Below are 23,543 nucleotides of genomic sequence, written 5' to 3'. Positions count from 1 at the left end.
AGGATTAAACTCAGGCTGTCAGTCTTAGCAGTTTGTGCCTGCTGCTGTCATATCTCTGGCCTTTTCTCTTAAAAGTTTTTTTGTTTTATATAAGTTGTATTCATGCATTTATTTGTGTGTGTGTGTGTGTGTGTGTGTGTGTGTGTGTGAGTTATGCTATGGTGTGTGCGTGGAGGTCAGAGACACGGTAGGGAGTTGGTTCTCTCCTTGTAGCTCGTGAGTCCTGCGGATCGGACTCTGGTGGCCAGGCATAGAGACAACAAGCACCTTTAACCACTGAGTCATTTCACAAGCGAAATCCTCCCTTTCTCGATGGAACACATAAGACTTCCATGTAGACTTGGAGACAAAGGAGTTTGTGTTTGGGTAAAGTCCAATTTCTTTCCTTTTCTTTTCTTGCTGCTGTTTTGATGGCCACACCTAGTACCCGCTGCTCAAAGCCAAGACCTGAGGGGATTTACCTATCTTCTCAGGGTTAGGGTCTCCACTCTTCACACTTACCCTGCTGTCCGTACAGGAGGGTGTGAGGTAGGGCTCTGATGTTACTCTTCAGCAGAGGGATATCTCGTTGCCCTAATGACATGTTTGGAGAGACCTTTCAGAGGGGGCTCTGGCAGCCTAGTGGGACATCAGCAAACTGTATCTGAGGGTAGGTTCTGCATTCGGAACCCCTTGTAGCCAATTCTAAGAGGGGAGGCCACTTGCTTCCTCATCTTTTCTAGATGGACTCCCAAGATAAAGGGCCTCAGTCTTACCCAGAAACAAAGCTGCCCTCTTCACATGGTCCGGTACTGCAAACATATCCCCGTTCCCTATTCTCCAGCAGAGTCCCCTACCGGGCACATTTGATACATGGAAGTCTTATGTGTTACTGAGAGAAAGGCGATGGTCCCCAGATTGGTGTCACAGAACAGAGTGTCTTGTACTGCTCTCGAAGCTTGAGACAGACTGCTGTTGTCCCCATCTGTTCAGGAAGACATGGGCTTGTGCTCATGAACTCTGGGTGGTGAAGATGGAACCTTGGGCCAGAACCTTGGATCTGCTTTGCCTCCCAGCTCATGCTACTATTCCTACCAGGAAGTGCAGACTGCCACGTTCACCCAGGCAGGTGACAGTCATCAACATCAGCCCTGAGAACCCCCAAGGGGGAATGACATGGAGGCACACACAGAAGAGCGAGCAGGAGACAACTATGGGGCACCTGTGTGCACTTGAGGGAATGTTCCTCACGCAGGGACTGCTTGCATCCTTACCCCAGCCTGACCTCTTGCAAAGCTCTCAGAGGAGTCCCCTCAGCTCTAGATGGGACATCCATGGACACCACTCTTCAGTAAACTCCAGTGCCCTGAGCATTTCTCCTCCAAAGGCAAGCAAAGATCTCGCCTTCCCCTGCCTATTGTTACCACACAGCCATGCTTTATTCGGATTTTTTTCCAAAGGAATTTCATGAGAACTCAGCATAAAAGGAGACAGCCCCTCTATGCTTTGGCTGGACAGAGAGTGTACAGTTTTCTGCTGAGAGCCCAGTAAGATTCTCAGTCCAGGGCAGTACCATGAAGGGAGCATGGAGGGTAGCCCGGAGCATCAATCCACACAGCCAGTGCTGCAGAGACTTGCTCTGCGCTCACAAAGCAGAGCTCCAAGGTTAGGTCTGCTTGTTGATATTTGTGTTAAAATGAGAAGCCCTGGAGCAGGCGACTGGATTGCTTTCAGGTCTCTTTTCTTGTGGCTTTCTGTAAAGAGGATTGGGTCTGTAAAACGGTGAATAAGGTCATAGTGCTGGAGATGGTTTCTGCAAAACTGCCTCAGCTCAGACTCAAGGCCAGGGAAGAACACACTATGAAGTCAGTCTCACCAGCAGCTCCCGCTTTTCAGAGGGGGAGCTTTCTAGTGATCTCTTCATCCCTCAGGACCCCTCTCAAATTCTCCTTCAGGAGAGAATTACCTGGGGGAGACACCCCAAGACTCACAACATTGTGTTGTGGGGGGTTCTACGGATCAGGTGTTTTGAGACTTGATCTTCCTTATACCTGCCTATACTTGATCTATCTCATTTGGATGAATAAATGACAGAATGGATGGATGGATGAATGAATAAGCAAGCAAATTTACCAATAGCTACAAAGTCAGCCAGCAAAAGAACCCATGACAACAGCAGAACCAGTGGCTTACCACTTTTGCTCCTGAATCCAGGGTCAGCATAGACCACTCCAGGCTAAACATCACTGGCGTTCAATGTCAGCTGGGCCACCATGGCCCAGACTGTCCTCAACGAACACAATGGCACAGAAGGAAACTTATTATGCACACAGAGCAAGAAAACAGCAAAAGCAAAAAAATTAAATTAGAGGGCAGCCTAGAAAATGCCCACTGTGCAGAAAACTCGAGCAAACTAATTTGTTTGGCCTCCCTTGAAAATGGTGAGGTTTTAATTTGGGTCTCTGGGACCAGGCTCCTAAGGCACCAGGAGGCTGTTGCAGGGGAGGGACAAGGATTTGGTTTCAGATGGGCAGATCCAGATTCAATTAGCACTCAGTCAAGACCCTGTCTCCCTGAGGCTGGTGGAATGAGCAAGAGAATGTGCTGTGGCTGCCAGTTCCACATCACTCCAGCATGGTCCCAGAAAACCAGTCTCTGTTTACCAAGAGGCTGCTACTACTCTGCCCACAGGGATCAAGAGGCTGAGCTCTTGGAGACTAGGCTACACAGAACCCAGTCCTTGGATCCCACTAGCTATGTATAAGGTCAGATATGACCCACCATAGGGTTCCTCTACCACCCTCTGCCCTGGTTAGCAGGCTCGCCCTCATTCTATACTTTCTTGACTGCTACAGACAGTCTTCAAGCCCTTCCAAATTGGCAGCAGGAGTGTGGGGGTGCCCACAGCTCTAGGGGGTCTATGGAAGATGCCAAGGGAAGTCATGGTTCAGTAAGCTTAGAAGCCTCCTTTACCTTACCACTGGGTCTCTAGCTGAGGGCAAGATCCCAGTCGGAGTTAACTCTAAACCCCAAGCTACACAGGGAAGCCAAGGCCTGAAAGAACCTCTTGCCTTGGACTTGGGCAAAGTAGACCCTGGTCAGGTTCCTAGGCAGATCTCAGCTCCACAGTGAGTACTATTTGAGATCTAGTTCAGCATCTCGTCAGCCCTGTTCTGACCATCCCTTAGATTCTGCTAATTCTTTTCTCAAGAACCATCCTGACTTTGGGGAATAATTATCACACTGGAGGTGGCCCAGCTTGTTATAATGAACATCTTTGTGAGTTGAGCACAGGAACCACGTCTAGGTAGAGACTTTGAGTCTTTGACACCTGGAGTCATGTAGTCAGTGGCCACCCCTATGTGTATAGGACTTGATGTTCATGGATACAATCATACTAGATATACCAGCCTAATGAAAGACTGCCCAGAGGCCTGACCCTAGGGCTATACCTCAGAGTCTTGGCCTCAGAGCATTCTGGAGATGGCTCCTTCAGAGCCTTGCCTGCTCACACAGAAACCCCAGAAGACTGGGCTCAGTACCCTGAAGTGTCACCAGAAGGCTGGGGGGCTCTTACCGTCCACACAAGCAGGCCGGGCTCGAGTGGTGCCTGCTATCTGCCCCTTTCTGCATGCACAGCGTGCTGTCTGCCGGGCGATCGTCCTCCGTGGCTGGCTGCTGTCCCGGTCTAGGGTCACAATCTCACAGGTTCCAGCGGCCAGCTGACCTGCAAGGAAGGAATAGCCGCAAGCTAAGTGGCCACAGCCTGGAGACTCACAGCCTGAAACCCACCCAGCACCCACCTAGAATGAGGTTCAGCACAGCTGGCTCAGCCAAAGAGATGCGGAGAGAACTCTTTGTGACAGCCAGCAAACCATCTCTTGTATGCTCTGCCAGGAATTCCAGTCAGCCCTATCCCAATGGACAGGAAATTAAATGTGGCCATCTCCTCTACCACACACGGAAATGAAATCTCAGAATCGCAGAGGAAGTTGCTGCCTCCCTCACACCCCTCCCCTCCACACACTAAGATTTCTAATCAAGCCAAGCCCTGCAGCCTCCATGCTAATGTACCAGGACCCTGCCCTGTATTATCTTAGAGCCACAAAATGGGGTAACTAACAACGTATATATGGTCTAGCATATTGCAAAGAGGAACTATCTAGGCGCAGACACCAAGACAGACAGAGACCAAGTTATATTTCCTTGAAGGCCTGCCCATACAATACACAAGACTGTATGTAAGAAGTACACCAAGAGACACAGCAAATATATTACATGCCCAAGGCCTGGCTGGCAGATATGGGGAAGACTATACAGATATACAGAGGAGGCAGTCAAGTAAAAGCGTAAGCTCTATATGGGCATAGACTTGCAGGGGTGCATGTGCTGTGAGATACTCACATATGCATAGGAACATACAAGTTCGCACATGTAAAGCGACACCTAGGTGCACATATGAATGTGTACATGTGCACACTCAGGCTCAAACAACTACATTCAACTATACTCAGGTGCACACAGGCTACATGTGTGCCGCTGTAGATACACAGGGTCGCATGTGTATTCATCTACATTCAGGCACATACAGGCTACACTAATGCCCCCATGTAATCATGTATGTATGCACACAGGGGCACACTCAGTGAGACAAATGTTTCATGTATGTACTTGGGTAAATACACAAAGTATACTCATCTGCACTCAGAGATACACACAGGCTACATGGAAGCTCCCATATAGACACAGAGGTCCACATGGGCACACTCAGCTGTACATGCTCCAGGTATTGTTCTGTGTGGACACATAGGTACACATGAGCCTGTGCCCTCATCTGGACCCAGTCACATATGATCCTGGACTGCCTCTAGAAGAAGGGACATGTTTCTCCAAAGCCTCAACCTCACCTCAGGAGAGAGAATCCCAGTGGGAAATAACGCCCTGCAGTTTAAGCTGTCACTCTGTGGCCAATACCAGTAAGTGCTAAAGAGCAATACTGTCCAATAAAGATAGCACGATATTCATAGCAGACCATAAAAATGAGAAACTGGCCACCTTGTAGGAGAACAGAGGGCATCCCTCAGCCTGGCTGGCACTGCTGCCACATCATCCCAGCACAGTGAGCCCACGGTCCTTCCATCATGCTATTTCACAGCCTCATTAGGGACCGAATCACAGAAACCCTGAGGTATGTCACAAAGTAGGTGCCTGCTGTGAAAGCCTAGAGTAGCTGCTGCCTCCTGTGGGTACCCAGAGACCTCAAGGCACATGGCATCCTGTGTCTCATGGTCTTCTGGTTACAGGGCACACCAGAGAGATGCTGGATGTCAGAATCCCACCCTGGATGAGTGCCATACAGGTATCATCTGGAAATAGCCCAGGGTCAGACAGACAGACAGACATACACTTGAAAGGAAGTTAGACATGCACACAAGGGAGTGGCCATCTGATTGCCATCATGGCAGGTAGCTCTCAGGGCTTCTCAGCAGTAGCTTCTTCAACCCAGGTTGTCCTTCCTTACTCCATGAATTCTTCTGTGAATCCCACACAAACATCCTTTCTCCAGGCAACAGGCTCCTGTACTGTATCATCCTTGTTGCTTGGATTCCCCAGCCCAACCCAGAAGCTGGTTAGAGCAGGCATCACACACATTAGCAGAAAATATGAACAGGGTAGCTCAGCTTCAACAGCCCAGCAATGTCCAGGTCACTAGGAACTTGGGATATGTCTTGTCCAGATGTGATCAGGGACACGGGGGTGGGGTGAGGTGGGGGGTATTTCCTAAAGCCAGGCAGGCCTCTTTGGCAAGTCAGGGTAAGGAGGAGCTGTCCAAGGTTACTAAACCCAGCGGCTCAGAACCGTGAAGGATGGTGACAGATCTTGGCTTGTGTGCCAAGTTCATGTTGGGAGAATGGATCAGACGCATTCAGAGGAAGGATGGGGCATCTTGGGCCTCTCTGAGGACCATGAGCCACTCCTTCTGAAAACGCCCATACCTACTCAAGCAGAACGCAAGGGTCCAGCCAGAGTTCGCTCCCTCGGGCTGCTTGATTTGACTCATTCTACCCAGTCACACCCCGAATTACATGCTACTGTTAAGAAGCAGGCACAAACAAACAGATGCATAGACAAGGAGATGGGCAGGGCAAGAGGAGCACTGAGAACAACCAATCAGCTCTAGGACTGGCTCCAGAGCCACAGCGCCAGGTCTGATGGGAGCCGAAAGGCAAGCCGGCAGGAAGCAGATAGCAAGCTCTGCACCACAGAGAAAGAAGTGATTTCCTTCTTGTGCTTGCCTTCACAATATGTGTCCAGGCAGCCATGTGGCCACCACCCCGAGTTCCTATCTTAAGACCTGCAGATTGTCTCCAGCCACTTTGCTATTCCTGTCAAACTTGGCCTACACACCATGGTCAAGGTTTATACTGTCTGGGCCACATCAGTGCAGATGGCTTCTATGGCCGAGGCTTGGATACTTGTCTAGAGCTGTCTCAACAAGGTGAGGGATACTACCAAGTTTATGACATCATACAGCTGTAGTATCCTCTGGAACCCTGGGAATATCTGTTCTGGATCAGCATTGTACCGTCCTGGTCCCCATTTCAAGTTCCCTATCAGCAGGAGCTCCAAGGGCATGTGAGATGACCAAGAGACCATGTGCATGCACCTGTGTCTGCAAAGAGTAGGAGTTGGAGGGGCAGTGAATTGTCACTGAAGAAAGATGCAGAATAAGTAGGCAAGTGTCACACGAGCAGGAAGCATCCCTTCACCCCCAAGGATGAGCCCAATCCCAGTACCTTACCAGGATCCATTTGCATTCAGCTGCACATAAAACTGTGACGGGAACTTCCCTCCATAACTAGCTGATCTCATTTAACAAGTCCCTATGTCACCTCTTCCATATAGGCATCATGGCCTTCCACTGCTCTAAGATTGTGACTGTCCATAAGAGACCACCTGCAACCTTTCACACTGCCTTGCGTGGGCTTTGCAGGGTAATATCACTATCCCAGTGTCTGATAGATGACACCTCACAATCACATCATTTCTTCCTGTGTCTGTGCTATGTAAGAAAGAGTTCCACATAGCGCGTAGGTAGAGAATATGGGTTTAGAGGAGTTGTGATTTATAAAGCCACAGACCTGAGACATTTGCAGCAGGGCCAGAGTCCGTACACTCACTCCAGCTGTCTCTTTGAGAAAACACCCTGGGCATAGGCCTTCCTCTACTTGGACTCATCTTGTTCTGTTTGCCCTGTGTGTTCCCTGAACATCAGAGGAAGGCTCAGGGTCTTAGATAAGTCCATGCAGGGGTGTGTCCCTGTTAGCCAGAGAGCTAAGCAAACTTGACTGTTGAGTGAGTTGAGCTTTCAGTGCCTGGCCTTCAGGTGCACGAGGTTTCTGCAGGGCTGGGCCATAGACCACAGCCTATTCATGCCCTTGAACATCATGCAGAGATAGTGAGTATAGGTGTGCCTCAATGGCTGCTCAGATGTCAGTTCTGCCTGCCATCTCAGCACTGGGATTAGGCCTTGGTACAGATCTATGATAAACACATATGCTCTCCGCTCCACTGAGTGTTGATGACAACTGAATCAAATCCTGGGACTTCCCCAAAGCAAGAGTTGACACTGTATCGTGGTCTACCAGGACCTGATACCACCCCATCTGCTGGAATCCCAGCACTGGTCCTGCACCACACAGGCTGTGATCTGAATCTGGTTCTACATTGCATAGGTTAGGATCAGAACTTAGTCCAATGCTGAATGGAGCCCAATTGAGACACTGGTCTAGGAGTATCGATGGCTAAACTTTTTCTGGTTATCCAAACCAGACCCACTCTGACCTTCTCCTCCTATATCCATAGGTCCTGAAGAAACACTTCTCTCAGGTCATGTCATACACAGGTGTGGTACTAACGATATGACAACACAAATGATATAGTGGATACAGCTACACAAAAAGATTCCCAGAGCCACATTCAGCCTCTGACATCCTGGGTCTTAGAGACCCTGGTGGCCACAGGCAGGAAGGACAATGAATACCCAATGGGTGTTCATCAACTCCATCTATTTCCTGTTTTCTTAGAGAGAGACAATCTGTCCAGAGGGTATAGACAGATCCAGGGAACAGAACAGCAGACTAGAGAACACAGCACAGGACAGGGCCCATTAAAATGTCCAGCCATCTGCAGACCATCAAGTTAAGTCCAAGCCTTTGCTAATCCTGTCTCAAATGCTGGGTGACAAAGGCAGGACAGCTTCCAAAACCTATGCAAGATTTCATGTAAACATAGCTGAAGTCAATGGCCCCAGATAGGGTGATAAGGCTAGCTCTCTCTCTCTCAGCAGCTAGTGTACAAGGTTTCCAGAGCAGGTGGGCAGGAAGCCCTGGCTGGGCTGGGGGTGGGGGTGGGGGTCTGTAAGGAACAAGGTCCCAGGTTCTCTCCTGCATGCCCCTCCACCAGAGGCACACACCGATAAGTTGTTTATCCCAACATGGCTGTGACATACATCTGAGAGGATACAGAATATGATGGACATCAGAATAAAGACTCAAAGTGACTTTGACAGGAATGGAGTGAGAGGGTGGCATTTAATAATCATAAATGTCAGCTCCGTGTTTAGATTACAATGGAAACAAGGTAGAGTGCCAGGAGGCCAGAGGGGCCCTCAAGCCTTTGTTAGGTGGCTTTATCTGGTCATGGGATTCAGCATCATTCAGAAGGTGCAGAATTGGGTGAGACCAGTAAAGAGAGACACGGTAAGGAGAGGCAGTGCACCCATGACCCTTCTGGAGTTCCCAGGTTAGCCCATGGTTCACAATTTGGCTTGGTGACAGAGGTCTCTGGTCCTTGAGTCATAATATGCTGGGCATTACTGCTGCCCCCATCTCAGATCTACTCCAAAACATAGAAACAGTACCATGAGACTTGTGGGTGGTTCAAAAAGCAAAGAGGACACAGAGGCCATGGGTCCGGAAAGACCAGTAGGGAGGAACACAGGGTTGTAGGGTGACCACTTCATTTTACATACCTTCTTCGTGTGTGACAAGGGAGAGTTTGGAACCAAATGGCTTGCGAGAAGACCTGTAGGCTCATCAGGAGTGCCCTTTGTCCAGGCTAGTAGGGCTAAGTATATACTGTGAACCTGCTGAGCCCCCAGCAATCCTGGGAGGTGGTGATAATTTCTGGTTACAGGGAAGCAATCTCCCAATAACGAACTCAGGCATCCACATCATTACAGCCAGCCACACGTGCTTAGTGGTTCTCTAGACTGAGATGGAACAGGTACTGGGGGGCAGGGGGTAAAGACAGGCTACTTAGTGGAGGATGTCAGCCAAGAACACTACAGAGCATCAGGCTTAGGCCTGGGGGGAGGGGAGTAGTGGCCGAGCTCCAGGCTTTCCCCATGTCATGACCTGCTAACCTCTGGGAGGTCCAGGGAGACCGCTGAAGCAGCTCACGTCTGGGAGTCACATGCATGCTGTGCAGCATCCTTCTAAATCTGCATCTCGGGAGTATAATGATGGGTTTGCACACAGGGAAAGCACCCTGAGATAGCATTTCTCATGGCTCCTAAAAAGCCTGCAAATCTTATATGGGCATTTCTGTCATTCCATCTCAGCAGCTAGTAACCGGGACAGGGACCCCAGGGGGCCTCAACAGGATGAACGAAGACTTTGAGGATATAAGAAATGAATCATGCAGTCAACATATTACTCATCTGGGCACCAGTAAGGGCCATATGTGCCTACTATGTGTACAGACTGCTTCTGTACAGCCATGACTAAATCCCAGATTTGGTGACATGAGCCCACGTGGTGCCCCAGCAGAGGAGCCTCCACACCCATTCTTTCCTGGTCCCTTTGTCACTGATCTGTGTCAGTTTCCATGAGTGACATGCACCAGACATGAGCTGCTATTTTGGGCTCGAACTGTCACATGCGTTGGCCCACCAGACTGCAGAAAGGGTTCATCTCTGGGGTGTCTCTGAAATGGTGAAGTGTTAATCTGCTCAAAATAACACAAAGAGCAATTGATCTGGCTTACCTATCCTAACAACTACCCAAATCACAAGATTGGGGATCTCGACAGGCTCAAGAGCCCTGCCTACGCCCCCCCCCGCCCCCCCGCCCCCCCTTGTCCCTTGGCCTTGTGCTAAAGGATCCTTAGCCAGAACACTTTCTTTCCTGTCACTCCTGGAAGGTGGGACAACTTCTGCTGTGCTGGGTGCCACCTAAACCCCTGGGTCCCTCACCTATCAGGGCAGGCCACACACCCAACTTGGAAGTCCACATAAGCCTGATGGTGTTTCAAGTTTGGAAGTGGCCAGGGCTCTGACCGCTGTGGGAGATGGTGCTGGGGCCAGACACTATGTACAATATATCCATCCTCCTATCCTACACAAGACCTCAACTTCAAACTGCAGACAACTAAACCATCAGTTCCTTCCAGGGCTCACAGATGAAGCTAGTAATGTTGAGCTTTATCCCCAATTCTATAGACACACGGGACAAAGATTAAAATGTTCAGGAAAAAAAAAAGTTCTTAATATCTGAAGGAGAATCTATCGTGGGTGTTTGAGATGGAATGAAACCAAGCCTCAATTAAATCCCAGGATCAAATTCTCGCTCACACTTCAACTACTACCGAGTCAATTAAGTGTGTGCCACCGATCACAAAACCCAGCTCTGGAGACCAGCTGAGGATTATCCCTGCATGATAAGTGTGAGAGGTGAGAGGAGATCTTAAAAGACAGAGCAAGATGGACCGTGCTGGTCTGCTATCCACCTAGATGTGTAGCTGGAGCAGAAGGCGACAAGGATTAGATCAGCCTACCACAGCCCTAGACCTCTCTGGAGAGACCAGGTCCACCCCACACTCGGTGGTCAGACTCCTGCAGAGGGCAAGGAAAGGCACAGCTTTGTCATCAGGAGACAAGATAATCCCAGGGACGAGGAAGCAGGAAGACAGGCCGTCCATGGCTTTCGAAGACCCTGGATTCAGAAGCCCTTCTTTGGCCAGCTGTACTCCCAGTGAACTCCACTGCCACTGTAGATGTGCACAGGTAAGCATGAGACCTTTGGACCTCAGGGAGAATCCCCTGACCCCCTTGGCCTTGCCTTAGCTGTCCCAGCATAAGGGATTGAGGACTGCATAGAGAGACAGCCGGCAAGATGGTACTGATCTCCTGATGGTGTAGGCACATTGGCATCCCTGGATTCATATGTGAACATAGAAGAAGCCCCGAATAAGCATGCCTGACATGTTTTTGGAGATATGGTTGAACCATGAAGCCGGCCCAACCTGCCCAAAGGTTTCATTCTCTGTAGATTACCAGCGATATATAGGTATACATCACATGCAGCCTATATAAGCCGTTTAGGGATACAGCAGGCTCATGGTTGGGATGTACATACACACCCATGCATATATACACATATGTATGTACCACCTACATACAACAAATGCACCCACACATATCCAGACCATGATTTATTCACACAGACATGCATATGCCATGTGTATACTCACACAAAGGCACTTATATATACAGACCACAACATGCATACACATACAAATGGCACATTGCATATAAACACCATGCTATATTACTGTACCATATGAACATATGAAGCAGCAGAGGCTGTGCACACCACACTTACACTCAGGCATATGAGCACCGTTGGAGATGCCCCAACGGTGTGCAATGTTCTTTAGGCTTAGTGCTAGGATTGTCCCTGCTTGCTATCTGCAGAACCGGTACCTAGTTTCCCAATTCAAGCAAGCCTGCCCAGGGTACCCACGAGTTCCCAGGTTGTGTCCCTCACCTCTCCACTGGAAATGGATCCACATGGAAGATACACTACCACTGTAGATGTGCATGGGTAAGCATGTTTATGAGTATGAAGCACCCACAGCAGCTTCTTTAACCCTGCCTCCATGCCTCCTTAACTTCTTGAATGTCAGCAGTTGCAATGATGAAGGAGCTGTGGTTAGGAGCATGGTGACAGGCTGGCTGTTTGGACCCTCCCAGAGCCCATGTCAAAGTATCAGTTAAGTTCCTTTCCCGAGCTTCCCTGGCACTGCCCTGCTGCTGGGGCTCCCCCATAGCCAGGACAGAGATATCACCAAGAGACAGCTCAGCAGACAGAGAGCCTGCACATCCCCGATTCATAGCAAAGTACAGCTGCAGACTGAGGTCACTGTATATCTCCAGGGGCCGAGGTGCAAACAAGGCAGTGAGGCAGAAGGTCTGAGAGAGAAATGGGGTTCTATTTATCCAGGGCACTGAGAAGCTCTTATAAGCAACACCTATCTGGGTGGAGCCTCTAGTAGGGCATGGGGAAAGTTCTAGAAGATTCTGGGTTCATGAGTGCATGGCTGATGCAGGGTCATAAGGTGGGGAAGGGTAGCCACAGGTTGGAAGGGAAACTCCATGCCTTCTGACAGGCAAGCTCTAGAGCCTCAGGCCTTCCATCTGCCTATGCCAGCTCTGCTGCTCTCCCTAACCCTCTCTGCAGCCTGCGGATTCTGGTTGAGCCTGCTGCCCCGATGCCCCAGTGCCTTGGCTAACCTCTTATTCCATCCCTCCTGACCTGGTGTCTGTCTGCTCAGCTTTGTCAGAAGCATCCAGGTCAGGGCCCCATCCCTTGTACACTGGTGGGAAAATACTGCAGTTGCCCTCTCAAGTATGTCAGGCTACAGGGATAAATGCCTCTGCCTGGTACCTGTCTGCAGGCCCCAAGTCAGGTACAGGTACAGGGCTGGCTAGGTAGCACTGACCTAGGATTCTTGGAACCAGTACTATCCAGTTCAGGCAAATGGCTTTCCTAGGGCCTTTCCCTAAGCCAGTTCATACTTACAGCCCTTCTTTGATATGGAAACGCACCAAGTTTTACCCAAATGTCCAGGCCAGCCACCAGCATCTAGGACTGCTGTGCCTGATGAGCGTACCAGGGAAGTGAAAGCCATACCTGTCTATGATCCATGCATCTAAGTTTTTAGCAACACTGCTCCAGTATTCATGATTTCTAGGGCCTCCTGACTGCCACATGATTCAAAGGTTATGCAAATAAGCTCTCACAGGATAAGACCACAGAATAGCCAAGTCCACCACTTCCCTTCCCATGCTAGGCAAGTACATCTTAGCAGACGAAGTAGCCACTATTCTCTAGCAGTATGTATGTATGTATGTATGTATGTATGTACTTAGAGAGTGGGGGGAGAGGGTAGGAAGGAGGGAGGAAGAGGGAGAAGTAGAAGTAGAGGCAGAGAAACAGTGATAAAGAGTACAAAGAGAGAGTGACAGAGAGAACAACCCAGGAGATTGGGTGGGAACAGACAGAGACCTCTGAAGTAAGAGTAATGAGAGCAGGTGGTATCCCTGTCTCCCCTCATCTGGGGAAGACAGCTCAATTCCACACAGGAGCTAATATCACGGGATCTCTAGTGTGCCAGAGCAAAATGATGGTCCAGACAAGTGAGTTATAGACAATCTCCCATGCAGAGGGCTGGGGAGGAGAGCAGATGCGCCTGTTAAACTGAACACACCTCCCACATGACACGAGGACATGTTTGCACAGCCAGACAGAGAAAAGTGTGACTTGGGTAAGTTTCCATGGGAACTACCCTGGGACCCCCAGGGGATCCCAAGGATCTGCTTCAGATACAAAGTGAGTGAAGGTGGCAGGTACTGGGAACAGAGTCAGAGCTGTGTACTTGAAGGCTGGGGAAGACAAGCAGATCTTTTTTTCAGGAAGGAAGGAATCTGCCATACTATGACAGACTAAAGACTCTATGAGACATTGTCTCAACCCCAAAGACTTGTCAACTAGTTCAGCAGTCACTGGGCCAAGGGCTTCCAGATGAGGGCCTCCGCGGCTACCACATCCCCCAGCTCTGACATCCAAAGGAAACCTAGAGCTGGCCTGGCCACTTTGGAAAGTGGGAAAGGGTACCTGGTACAGATGGAAAAACGGGCTCAGGAGAGTCAGCCTTCATATGTCCTGAGCTGGAAGAGGCCCCATGCTGGTAAAGGCAGGATGAGAAGTTGGGTTGAAGGGGTTGGGGGATCCTTGAGGGGCTGCAAAAGCTGCGCATATCACCAGAGTAGCTCCTATTAGACCTCCCCTCTCCTGCCTCAAGAGACACTGCCTAGCTAACTGGCTTCCCAAGGTGCTCCAGATTAATTCCCAGGTCAGAGATGACCCTCAAGACAAGTTCAGCCCAGCCCCTAAGTCCAGATTCTATGTCACTATCCAGTGACAGAGAATACGTAAGCATGGGTCTTTTGGACCCGAGCCTAGCATAGGAGCTGTTATGCCTGGTCCCAGTCACCTAGAGACTAGATTCAAACCCAGATACCTGGAGTCACCACCAGGACTGCTGGATGCCCTTTCCAAACATCTCTGCAGGCTAAATTCCACCATGCATATGACAAGAACCCAGGACCTCAATAGTATGAACCTATATCTCTGCTCCTCACATCTCTCTCAAGAGTGACAAATGGGGGCTGGCAAGATGGCTCAGTGGGTAAGAGCACCCGACTGCTCTTCCGAAGGTCCAGAGTTCAAATCCCAGCAACCACATGGTGGCTCACAACCATCCGTAATGAGATCTGACACCCTCTTCTGGTGCATCTGAAGACAGCTACAGTGTACTTACATATAATAATAAATAAATAAATCTAAAAAAAAAAAAAAAAAAAAAACAAAAAAAAAAAAAAAAAAGAATGACAAATGACCTTCTTCCCAGCATGGAGTACAATTACTGTTCCCTGTGGGAAAAGGCTGGTCTGGTCCCAAGGGCCAAGATGAAGCTGCAGCCTGGGTAAAGAGGCACATAGTTCTTGTTTCTTAGGGTTTGTCTAATAGTGTGGCCTGAAAACGCTTGGAACATCCACAGCGTTCTATTGTATAGCACAAGCGCTGTGCAAGGAGCAGATTCAACACCTCAGGACCCATTGGGCTGCAACGTACACTGGGTCACATGGTGTTGTGAGAATTTCTTCTCCGGGGGAACATAAACAGCATCTATCCCTTCCCTATGGAGCCCCAGAGACGAATCAAAGCAGGATTGCACCAGAGTTCACCCTGGTGAACCAATGAGTTGACTGGGCTTACTTACAGAGTGATGAAAGGGATTGCTTACAAGAGTCTGCCTGGGTAACCCCAAATCAGCCATACTATCCAGCATAAAAGATACTATCTCCATGGTTACATAGATGGAGTCTCCCCTCAGTTAACTTCCCACAGTCTATACTCTAAATCTATCCAAGACTACAAGGACTACAACTAGGGCAGAACTACATATGACTGTAGAGGAGGTCCAAGAGGGAGCAGCCAGAATGTGAGACGAAACTCCATTGATTTCCCCAACTCCTGTGAAGAACTATCCACATAAAGGCAATGGCTGTTATGCTGCGGGCTGGACTCTACAATACAGAAGAGCCCTCTCCTCAGGGGTCCCAGGAGAACCAGCTGCCAAGGCAACCCTTTTCCTCCCAAAGGAACCTGCCATCGGTGCTCCCCAGAAATATGAAATTGTTGCATGTCTAGTCTGGATCCAAGCAAGGCACTTAATATGTAAGAGGCCACTAGGAATGGATTACAGGGGATAAGCTCCCAAGAGGGGCTTCAAGTCCCTGGAGGTTGGTGATCTCTGTAGATCTCCCAGCAGGCACCTGGTCATCTTGGCACTCATCCTTAGCAACTTAGCACTACAGGCCATTGAGACTGCTCAGTGTGACAGATGGAATCCTTACCTGATCTAGGAGCTGGTCTCTCTGGGAGGGCAGAGTGGGGTGTGGGTCTAGATCCTTCAGGAGTGGGCTTCGCCTGTATTTCAAACCATAGGCTGGGAGACTCTGGAGTCCCCTGCTGTTCCTCCTGCCTTTTTTCTCTAGGTAGAGCGAATACGCACCCCCTCATGTCCTGCCTGCACATGCAGGCAGGCCACTCATTTGAATTAATTATCAGAGTAAAATCGGAGTTTAGGGCTCCCTCTCATGCTTATCCCTAGGGCTCAGCTGGAAGAAAACAAAGTACACCCCAAGTCACCACCCACACAGGGAACCCAGATTCTGCCTCTCTTTAGCACTGTCACTTCAATGACTTGTGGCCTAGGATGTGTGGTGAGTGCCCAAGAGCCCACTTCCCTGATTTCAGTCAGAGTCTGGTGAGGAGAGGTAGAGGGGACGGGGACTCGCTTGCTGTCTTCTGCTTTCCATACACTGAGGCTGCTCCAATGCCCAGAGCGATGTCCACAGGGAAGTGCCTGGCCAGCTGGCCTCCGTTCAATTATCCCCTTAATGTGTATATTAATGAGGCGCTGCTGCCTGCCTTGGCACGTCCAGCACGGGGCCCAAGGCTGATCCTGAGATGGTTTTGGAAAGCCGTTGCTACAACATCATAAACACGGCAATTATGGCTCAGTTTACAATTTCACCAAGGTCAATAAAAGACAGGCTGCAGTGAGTATCCCATGATAACCAGTAGGGACAAGAGCCCAGGGCAGGGTCCAGGCATCTGACCTGAGGCAGCAGGGTACTTCCTTGGTCTTGATGCCATGGTAACCGAACTTTCCTAGAATGCCCCCTTCCCACTTGCAAGTGAATGGAGCTACACAAGCCATGGACCATGATATTGGGTACAAAGGATGGAGTCACCCACAACACCCCTCCACCTAAGAAGTGTCAAATGCATCCTGCAACTCAAGTTTCTTTAGAAAATCTAGGTATTTACGAAGCCTGTTCAACCCCCACCCTCCATCCTATCCCGAGTCAAGTAAGCTCTGGGTATGGTTGTCTTCAAATCCCTTTCTGTGCACAGTGCACAGGGATTCCCAGTTGTCCAGGTTCCCTGGCATTCTCACAAGCTCGGGGGCGAGCAGTAGCTTTGAGCAGAGGTAAAAGCTCAGATCCCATCTCCCCAGGTGCCCAGCTTCCTCTACCAGGAGAGGATGACCACAGGCCTTGTGGGTGTAGAAAGGGATGGAGCCTGGAGTCCTCCTCTTCCACATTCAAGGTGTTCTATTTGGGCAGCAGTCAATGACAATGGCACAAAGAGATACCAGCCAAAGCCAAGTGGCAGAAGAGGCAAAGCAAGTCCTGAGACCACAGTGGAGGCACGGGGCTGATGTGTGCTCACAACATTCATGTGCCAACTTTACACAGCAGCATGGGACAGTGAGAGCAACCAAACTAATGCTCAATAAAACCACTCCTGTCTTCAGTAATCCTCTTTGTCTTTCAAACATTTCTGGGCAACAATGATGCTTAAACAAAATACTCTTACCACAGCAGGTGGTAGCCAGGGCCAACGCCAGGAAGCTGTGTGCTTGCAAGGTGATAAAGAGGGCTGACTGTGGACAAGGAAATGAGCTGGAGGATCCAGGCTGGGACAGAGGTAGAGATGCAGAAGAAGCCTGACCGTGCTGACAGGAAGGGCTCCCATCTTTCCTTGAAGCTGTCAGCTCACTATTTTGCTGTTTAAAGATTTGGGTGTTTTGCCTGCATGTGTGTCTGTCTACCACCTGCATGTCTGTTGCCAGTGGAGGCCAGAAGAGGGCATTGGCTCCCCTAAAACTGAAGCTAGACTTTTTTTTGAGCTTCCATGTGGATGTTAGAAATCAAACCTGGTCTCCCTGGAAGAGCAGCGACTGTTCTTTTACCACTGAGCCATCTGAACAGCCTCAGCTGCAAGCTTTTTTCAAACCCTCCACGGTTTCAGGTTATTTTGGCTATCTCAGAGGAAGGCCTTACCTGCTCCACCAGACACCTGCTCCTTGGTAATGCAGTGTCCCCACCAGCCACCTCTGACTACTTAACTTAGAACCCTCAACCCTGCACACAGAACACTCAGCAACATCACTGATGTGACTGACAGTTCCTGAAGATGCCAGGCACAGTGAGGCTGTTTCCAGCATTGGCTGGCTGGCTGAGAAAGCTGGGCCTTGTTGATGAACCAGCCATCATTCCTGTCTCTGTCTCTGGCTCTGACTCCAGGAAGGGACTGGAGCTCCTCTCCTATATGCTTGTCAGGTCAGCTGAGGACAGTTCACCCAATGTCACCTTCTAGCTGTTGGGCAATGGGAGGTGGAAGGTGCTGTGGCTTTCCACTTTCAGTGATGGTACCCCATAACCACACAGACAGAAGCAGGTTACTTTGAGTAGGGGACAGTTGGCCCAAGGCAAATTGGGCAGGGCACAAGATCCCAGAAGAGGACAGGTGAAGGCCACTCTTTGTAGGTAGAGGATAAAGAGCCAGACATCTGAAGATCTAGAGCTGGTAAGGAAAGACAAATGTGTCCTATGGACAGACCACTGACATCCCAGGTGCCTAGGCATCCCTACATCATGAGGAGTCTCGCCTAGTCTAGGCCACCGTAGAAACTAACATGATAACATATACCTACAGTTGTCCCACCATTCTCCTCAGCACTGAACATCACTTCTCAAGTGGACTTGGTCTTGCAGACCCCTCAAGGGCCTTGAAGCCAGGCACAGGGGGTCTGTCCTGTTATCCAGTGCCATCCCCGCTCTGCCAGTACAGGCTGCAAGGACAGCAGATTTCAGCTTGTCCAGCATCACAACTCCCGAGATAGCTGAGGCCTCTACCATTCTGATGTCCCAGTTTCCCTGCCAATGCAGTGGAAGGAGGAAGGCAAGCCCACCCACCTGGGAGCCTGTGGCATAGGTACCAGCTTGGGCTCTAGGTCCAGCACCAGGCTTGACATGGCTAAGGGCCAGCAGCAGCAATACCCAATCAGCCCCCCTGTATTTTCCAGGCCTCTGTGCTGAGCTGCACAGCAGCAATGCTTGTGGAGTCCTGCTCAGCTCTAGATCAGTGTGGCACGTGCTACCCCATACTGGATAAGCATAGGGAGGAAGGTGGGAACAGCAGCCTTGGGGTCCTAGGTCACAGCAAAATCTCACGTCTGCCCTTACTCTGTTTCAATGCTGCTCTGCCGTCTGCCTTCTCTTCTCAGAGCACATGATAGGATTGTGTCCTGTTCAAGGTTGAGACAAGGGGTTTAGAAAACCACTGTTAACCCTGCAGGGGATGCTCGGAGACAGGTAACTGTAACCCTGCAGGGAGCCAGGTAACTGTCCAGCCTGTGTCCTGTTTCTGGGGACACACCTGCTCATATATTCTTCTGCTGGTGAAATTGTGCCTGTATCTGGAGCCAACAGCTGCTCATCACAAGCGGTCAGGGGCCAGCAGCTGAAAAGCTGCCTTTGGGGCACCAAACCTGCTTTGAACCCTCTGAAGAGGTCACACATGTAGGAGGCTTGGATGGTTCAGGCAAACCGAACCACTATCAGACACTTCGGTGAACTTTCTTCAATGTTCCTGGTAGCATAGATGCTTAGGTGGTAAAAAAAAAAAAAAAAAAAAAAAAAAAAAAAAGGTAGAGCAGGTCTGTCAGGTCAGACTGCTAATGAACAAAGGTAGAGGCTCAAAAGTGAGTTCCAGGACAGCCAAGGCTACACAGAGAAACCCTGTCTCGAAAAAAAAAAAAAAAAAAAAAAAAAAAACAAAAAAAACCTAACCTTTCAGCCTATGTGTGTCCTGCAGATGAAAGAAATAGAATTTGCAGGACCTAGGAAGGGAGGTCTGCAGTCTCCTTGGAAAACGTCTTCCACCATGGTGCAAGAGCAAGCCCATGAGAAATTGGGGCATCAACCACAAGCTCATGCAACTATGAGCCCAGGGACAGGGAACTACAAAAAAAGAAAAATACTGAATCTAGACACAGACCTTATACTTTTCACAGAGTAATACAAGATGCATAAGAAACCTAAATATAAAACACATTAACGTGAAACTTCCAGAAGCAACACAGGAAGAAAAAAAATCTATGCAAGATTGGATTTGGTGACAAGTTTTTAGATAAAACACCAAATTCAAAATCCTTGAAAGAAGAAAATGTGACAAATTAGACTTTGCTAACACAGAAACATCTGTTCTCTGCAGAGACACTGCAAGAAGGACTGAAAAGACCTGCGGAGACAGGGGGATGATATCTGCAAGCCACGAAGCCGATGAGGATGATGGGGGCCCAAGACATCCTGAGAAAAGTCCTTAAAATGCCAGAGTGAGAGACAGATCAAAGACAGCAGACAAAGACTGCAACAGACACCTCTCCCCAAGTGGCAAACAAGCTACCAGGAAGCATCCAACCCCTACACACCGATGGCAATGGAAAAATGCCAAGTCCTCCCCAAATACCAAATGCCAGCCAGGGTGTGGAGCAAAGGAGTCCTCAGCCACAGCTGCTGGCAACCCAGGGTGGTGCAGCCACTTGGAAGAAGGTTGGCAGCTTTGACAACACAAGACGCTCCCACTAGACAAGGCCAAGCCCCTAGGTATTTAGCCAATTGATGTGGAAAGTTCTGAGTGCACACACACACACACATTGCATATAAACATTTCGAGCAGATCTACCCATTATTTCCCACACTGGAACCACAGAGATGAATCTCAGGCAGTGTGCATAAAAACCCTGAGGCTTAGTCCTCTTCAGGACTATAATAGTAAAAGGAGCAGACCCACAGAAGGGCACAGGGTGGGAGTCATGAGTATCTATCTCTAAGTGAGGCGGCCAGTGGGGAAAGCCACAGACCACAGGAGTCTTAACTGTATGATGTTCCTCAAATGGCACAACCACAGAAAAGGCCAAGCAGAGTGGTCATCACAGACTTTGGGAACAGAAGGATAGAGGATAAGATGGGATCCACTGTGGGTGGAGACTGAAAGGCTCTGGCATAGCACTGCAATCGGGACACACAGCACTGCAGATGCGGCCACACTGCATCATTTAGTAAGCTGAGGAGGAGGATAGGACTCAGGTGGTGCACAGAGCCACCTCCGTGGTGAGACAAGCCACACTGAAAGCTGGCAGAGCCTGTGAGACTGAGGGCAAAGGAGCTGGCCCCAAGCACAGTGCTCTGGGTAACAAAGCTGTTTCCATGGGGACCCACTATTGGTCTGACACTCCTGTGTGTGCATAGTTGAAGGAAGACATGATTGGATGAGTGTGTAGCAGCGGTGGGAGGCAGCCTTCTGCAAAGCAGTGGGAGGTTGCAGATAGGCAAGAGGAAGGGAAACGATGGTCCTGTCGGTGACAGGCTGGAATCAGAGTGGCCAGTGTGTGGTCATATTTGTGTAATATGGATACAGGCAGTTACATACACACGTATACATATGGGTTCCTTCTTGTGGCAGCTGAGTGGGCCGTGAGACCATGATGCTCTACCAGCAATAAATAGGCTCCTAATCCACTGGTTTTAACACCACTAACAAAGGAAGGAACCTGAACCTTGTGGGTAGGGCAAGGCCAGGAAAAGTGGAAGAGAAACTCAGAGACCTGGTTGTCCCTAAAGTAAAGACGTGTTCAGGAGACAAAAAGAAGTGCAGTGACTGTGTCAAGAGCCACAGGACAGACTCCCAAGACCAAAGCTAATGGGGAAAACAGTTATAACTGGGTGATAACTCAGAGATCTAAGATACATGATACCACGCCACTTTACAGAAGTCAACCAATCAACATAGGGACAGAATAAAGTCTTCTGTGCAGAAATCCATATCCTCTGTGGACACTCACCCTTGCCAGCCCAGTGTCACCATCAGTGAGACAGCATGTGGTGACTTCCTCACAAAGAGCATACTACAGAATGGGAAAGAGCAACCATCTCCAGAGAAGCTGGGGAAACAGGATCTCAGACAGGAAGTCAAGGCAAATAACTCATACTGACATTGGAAACAGACTGAATGCAGGGCCAACTCTCTTCTTGTCAAACCCTGGAACCCAACTCCAACAGCAGCAGAGAACACTAGATGCAGATTGACCATGGGAGACTTTACCAAGCTCTGAGAAGCACAGCTCACAATTATTTGTCAAGGTCACAGCCTTCGGGATGTCTTGGAGGCTCACAGTTTCCAGGAGCCAACAGGCCAGGATGGTGAAACACTGTGTGGAGGTCTCAGTGGGATCCAAACTCACAAGGACACCAGATAAAGAATGAGGACTCGGAACTTAGAAACTTACAACATGCTGGTGTTCCTTCTGCGGTAATAAATGTGCCACACCAAGGTCAGGGCATTGCGCTGTTGACTGCAGTCCTGGCCAGGGAATCCGTATGGGGCACATGGGGATTTTTCAGCTCTCTCTCCAATCTCTCTATAAACCTCAAACTTTTCCGAAGAAGGAATTATCTCTATGGAAAAATCCATGAAGACATGAGGGATGATGGCCTCTGTGGCGCACATGCTGGGGAGCTCAGTGGAGGCCTTGTGGGGCCTGCGCCAGCATCCGATGCAGTTAAATGGGGCGTGCATGGGCCCGCTGGCCTGTTCCTTCTTCACACCTGTCTCTGGCTTTCCAGGAAATATGCTGAGCCCTGGGAATTTCACATCAGCCTCGTGCTTAGCAACGAACGGCCCATTTCCCTTCTCCTAGGCACCAGGAGTCCTGGCTGAGATATCTCTGCTCAAAAGGCAGGGCCAATTATACCCATATTCCATGGGTTGTTGCCCATGGCTAGTGTATATCAGACTTTGCAGCTCCATGCAACAGGCAGTCAGGGAACTAATGAATGAGGTTTGGTAAGACATGAGCACACACACACACACACACACAAATAAATAACAAGAAACCTTCCCTGTACCACTCGAGCTTCTTTCAAGGTCAAAGGTGACAGCTGCAGTTTGAGCTCAACTTGGCCACCCCACATAGCTTCCAGAGCACGTTTCCATGGAGCTGGGCTCACCTTCTGCTGTAGTAATTAGGGAGACACTGGGAGGGCAGTCTGGAGATGAGACCTTCTATTAATGAGCAGAGAGTGCAGAGGCACTCAGAGGACTGTCTGCACCTGTTGCTAGGATTAAAGTAAGGCAGCCAAACTCCAGCTCCCACCATTGTTCACTGTCCAGCTTAAGACATAGCAGCCCAGGAGCTACCCACCTCAGCCTGGTGATAGTCAGGTAGGTCACAGGATGAAGCCAGCAGTGTCCTGTGGCTAAGCCATCAGTGGTTCTCAACCTGTGGGTCATGACCCTCTTGGAGGTGGAACAACCCTAGCACAGGGATTGCATATTGTATATCTGTATATCCAATATTTACATTACAATTCATAACAGTAACAAAATTACAGATGTGACTTAGCAATGAAATAACTTTATGGTTGAAGGTGACCACAACACGAAGAACTGTATTAAAGGATCACAGCATTAGGAAGGATGAGAACCACTGCTCTAGATAGCCACAGCCTCAGCCACTGACAGCCTCCGCCACACCCACAGCCACAGCCACAGCCACAGCCACAGCCACTGCCTCAGCCTCAGCCACAGCCTCAGCCACTGACAGCCTCAGCCACACCCACAGCCACAGCCACAGCCACAGCCTCAGCCACTGACAGCCTCAGCCACACCCACACCCACAGCCACAGCCTCAGCCACAGCCACTGCCACAGCCATAGCCTCTGCCACAGCCACAACCACAGCCTCAGCCACAGCCATAGCCTCTGCCACAGCTACAGCCTCTGCCACAGCTTCAGCCAC

At 49.7% G+C, this 23,543-nt stretch overlaps 1 protein-coding gene across 2 annotated transcripts in view; it reads right to left on the bottom strand.

Annotated features, from left to right (window-relative positions):
* Tafa5 (TAFA chemokine like family member 5) overlaps positions 1-23,543 on the bottom strand; it is a 218,804-nt gene that overhangs the window by 72,661 nt on the left and 122,600 nt on the right. For both annotated transcript variants that reach the window (XM_021183657.2, XM_021183658.2), the window contains exon 2: positions 3,557-3,706. In XM_021183657.2, coding sequence (XP_021039316.1) covers positions 3,557-3,706 — 150 coding nt within the window. The remainder of the gene's footprint in view (positions 1-3,556; positions 3,707-23,543) is intronic.

This window comes from Mus caroli, chromosome 15 (assembly GCF_900094665.2).
Source record: "Mus caroli chromosome 15, CAROLI_EIJ_v1.1, whole genome shotgun sequence".
Classification (NCBI taxonomy): Eukaryota; Metazoa; Chordata; class Mammalia; order Rodentia; family Muridae; genus Mus; species Mus caroli.
The sequence above is the reverse complement of the archived record's forward strand: the minus strand, read 5'-3'. Positions and strand labels throughout refer to the sequence as shown.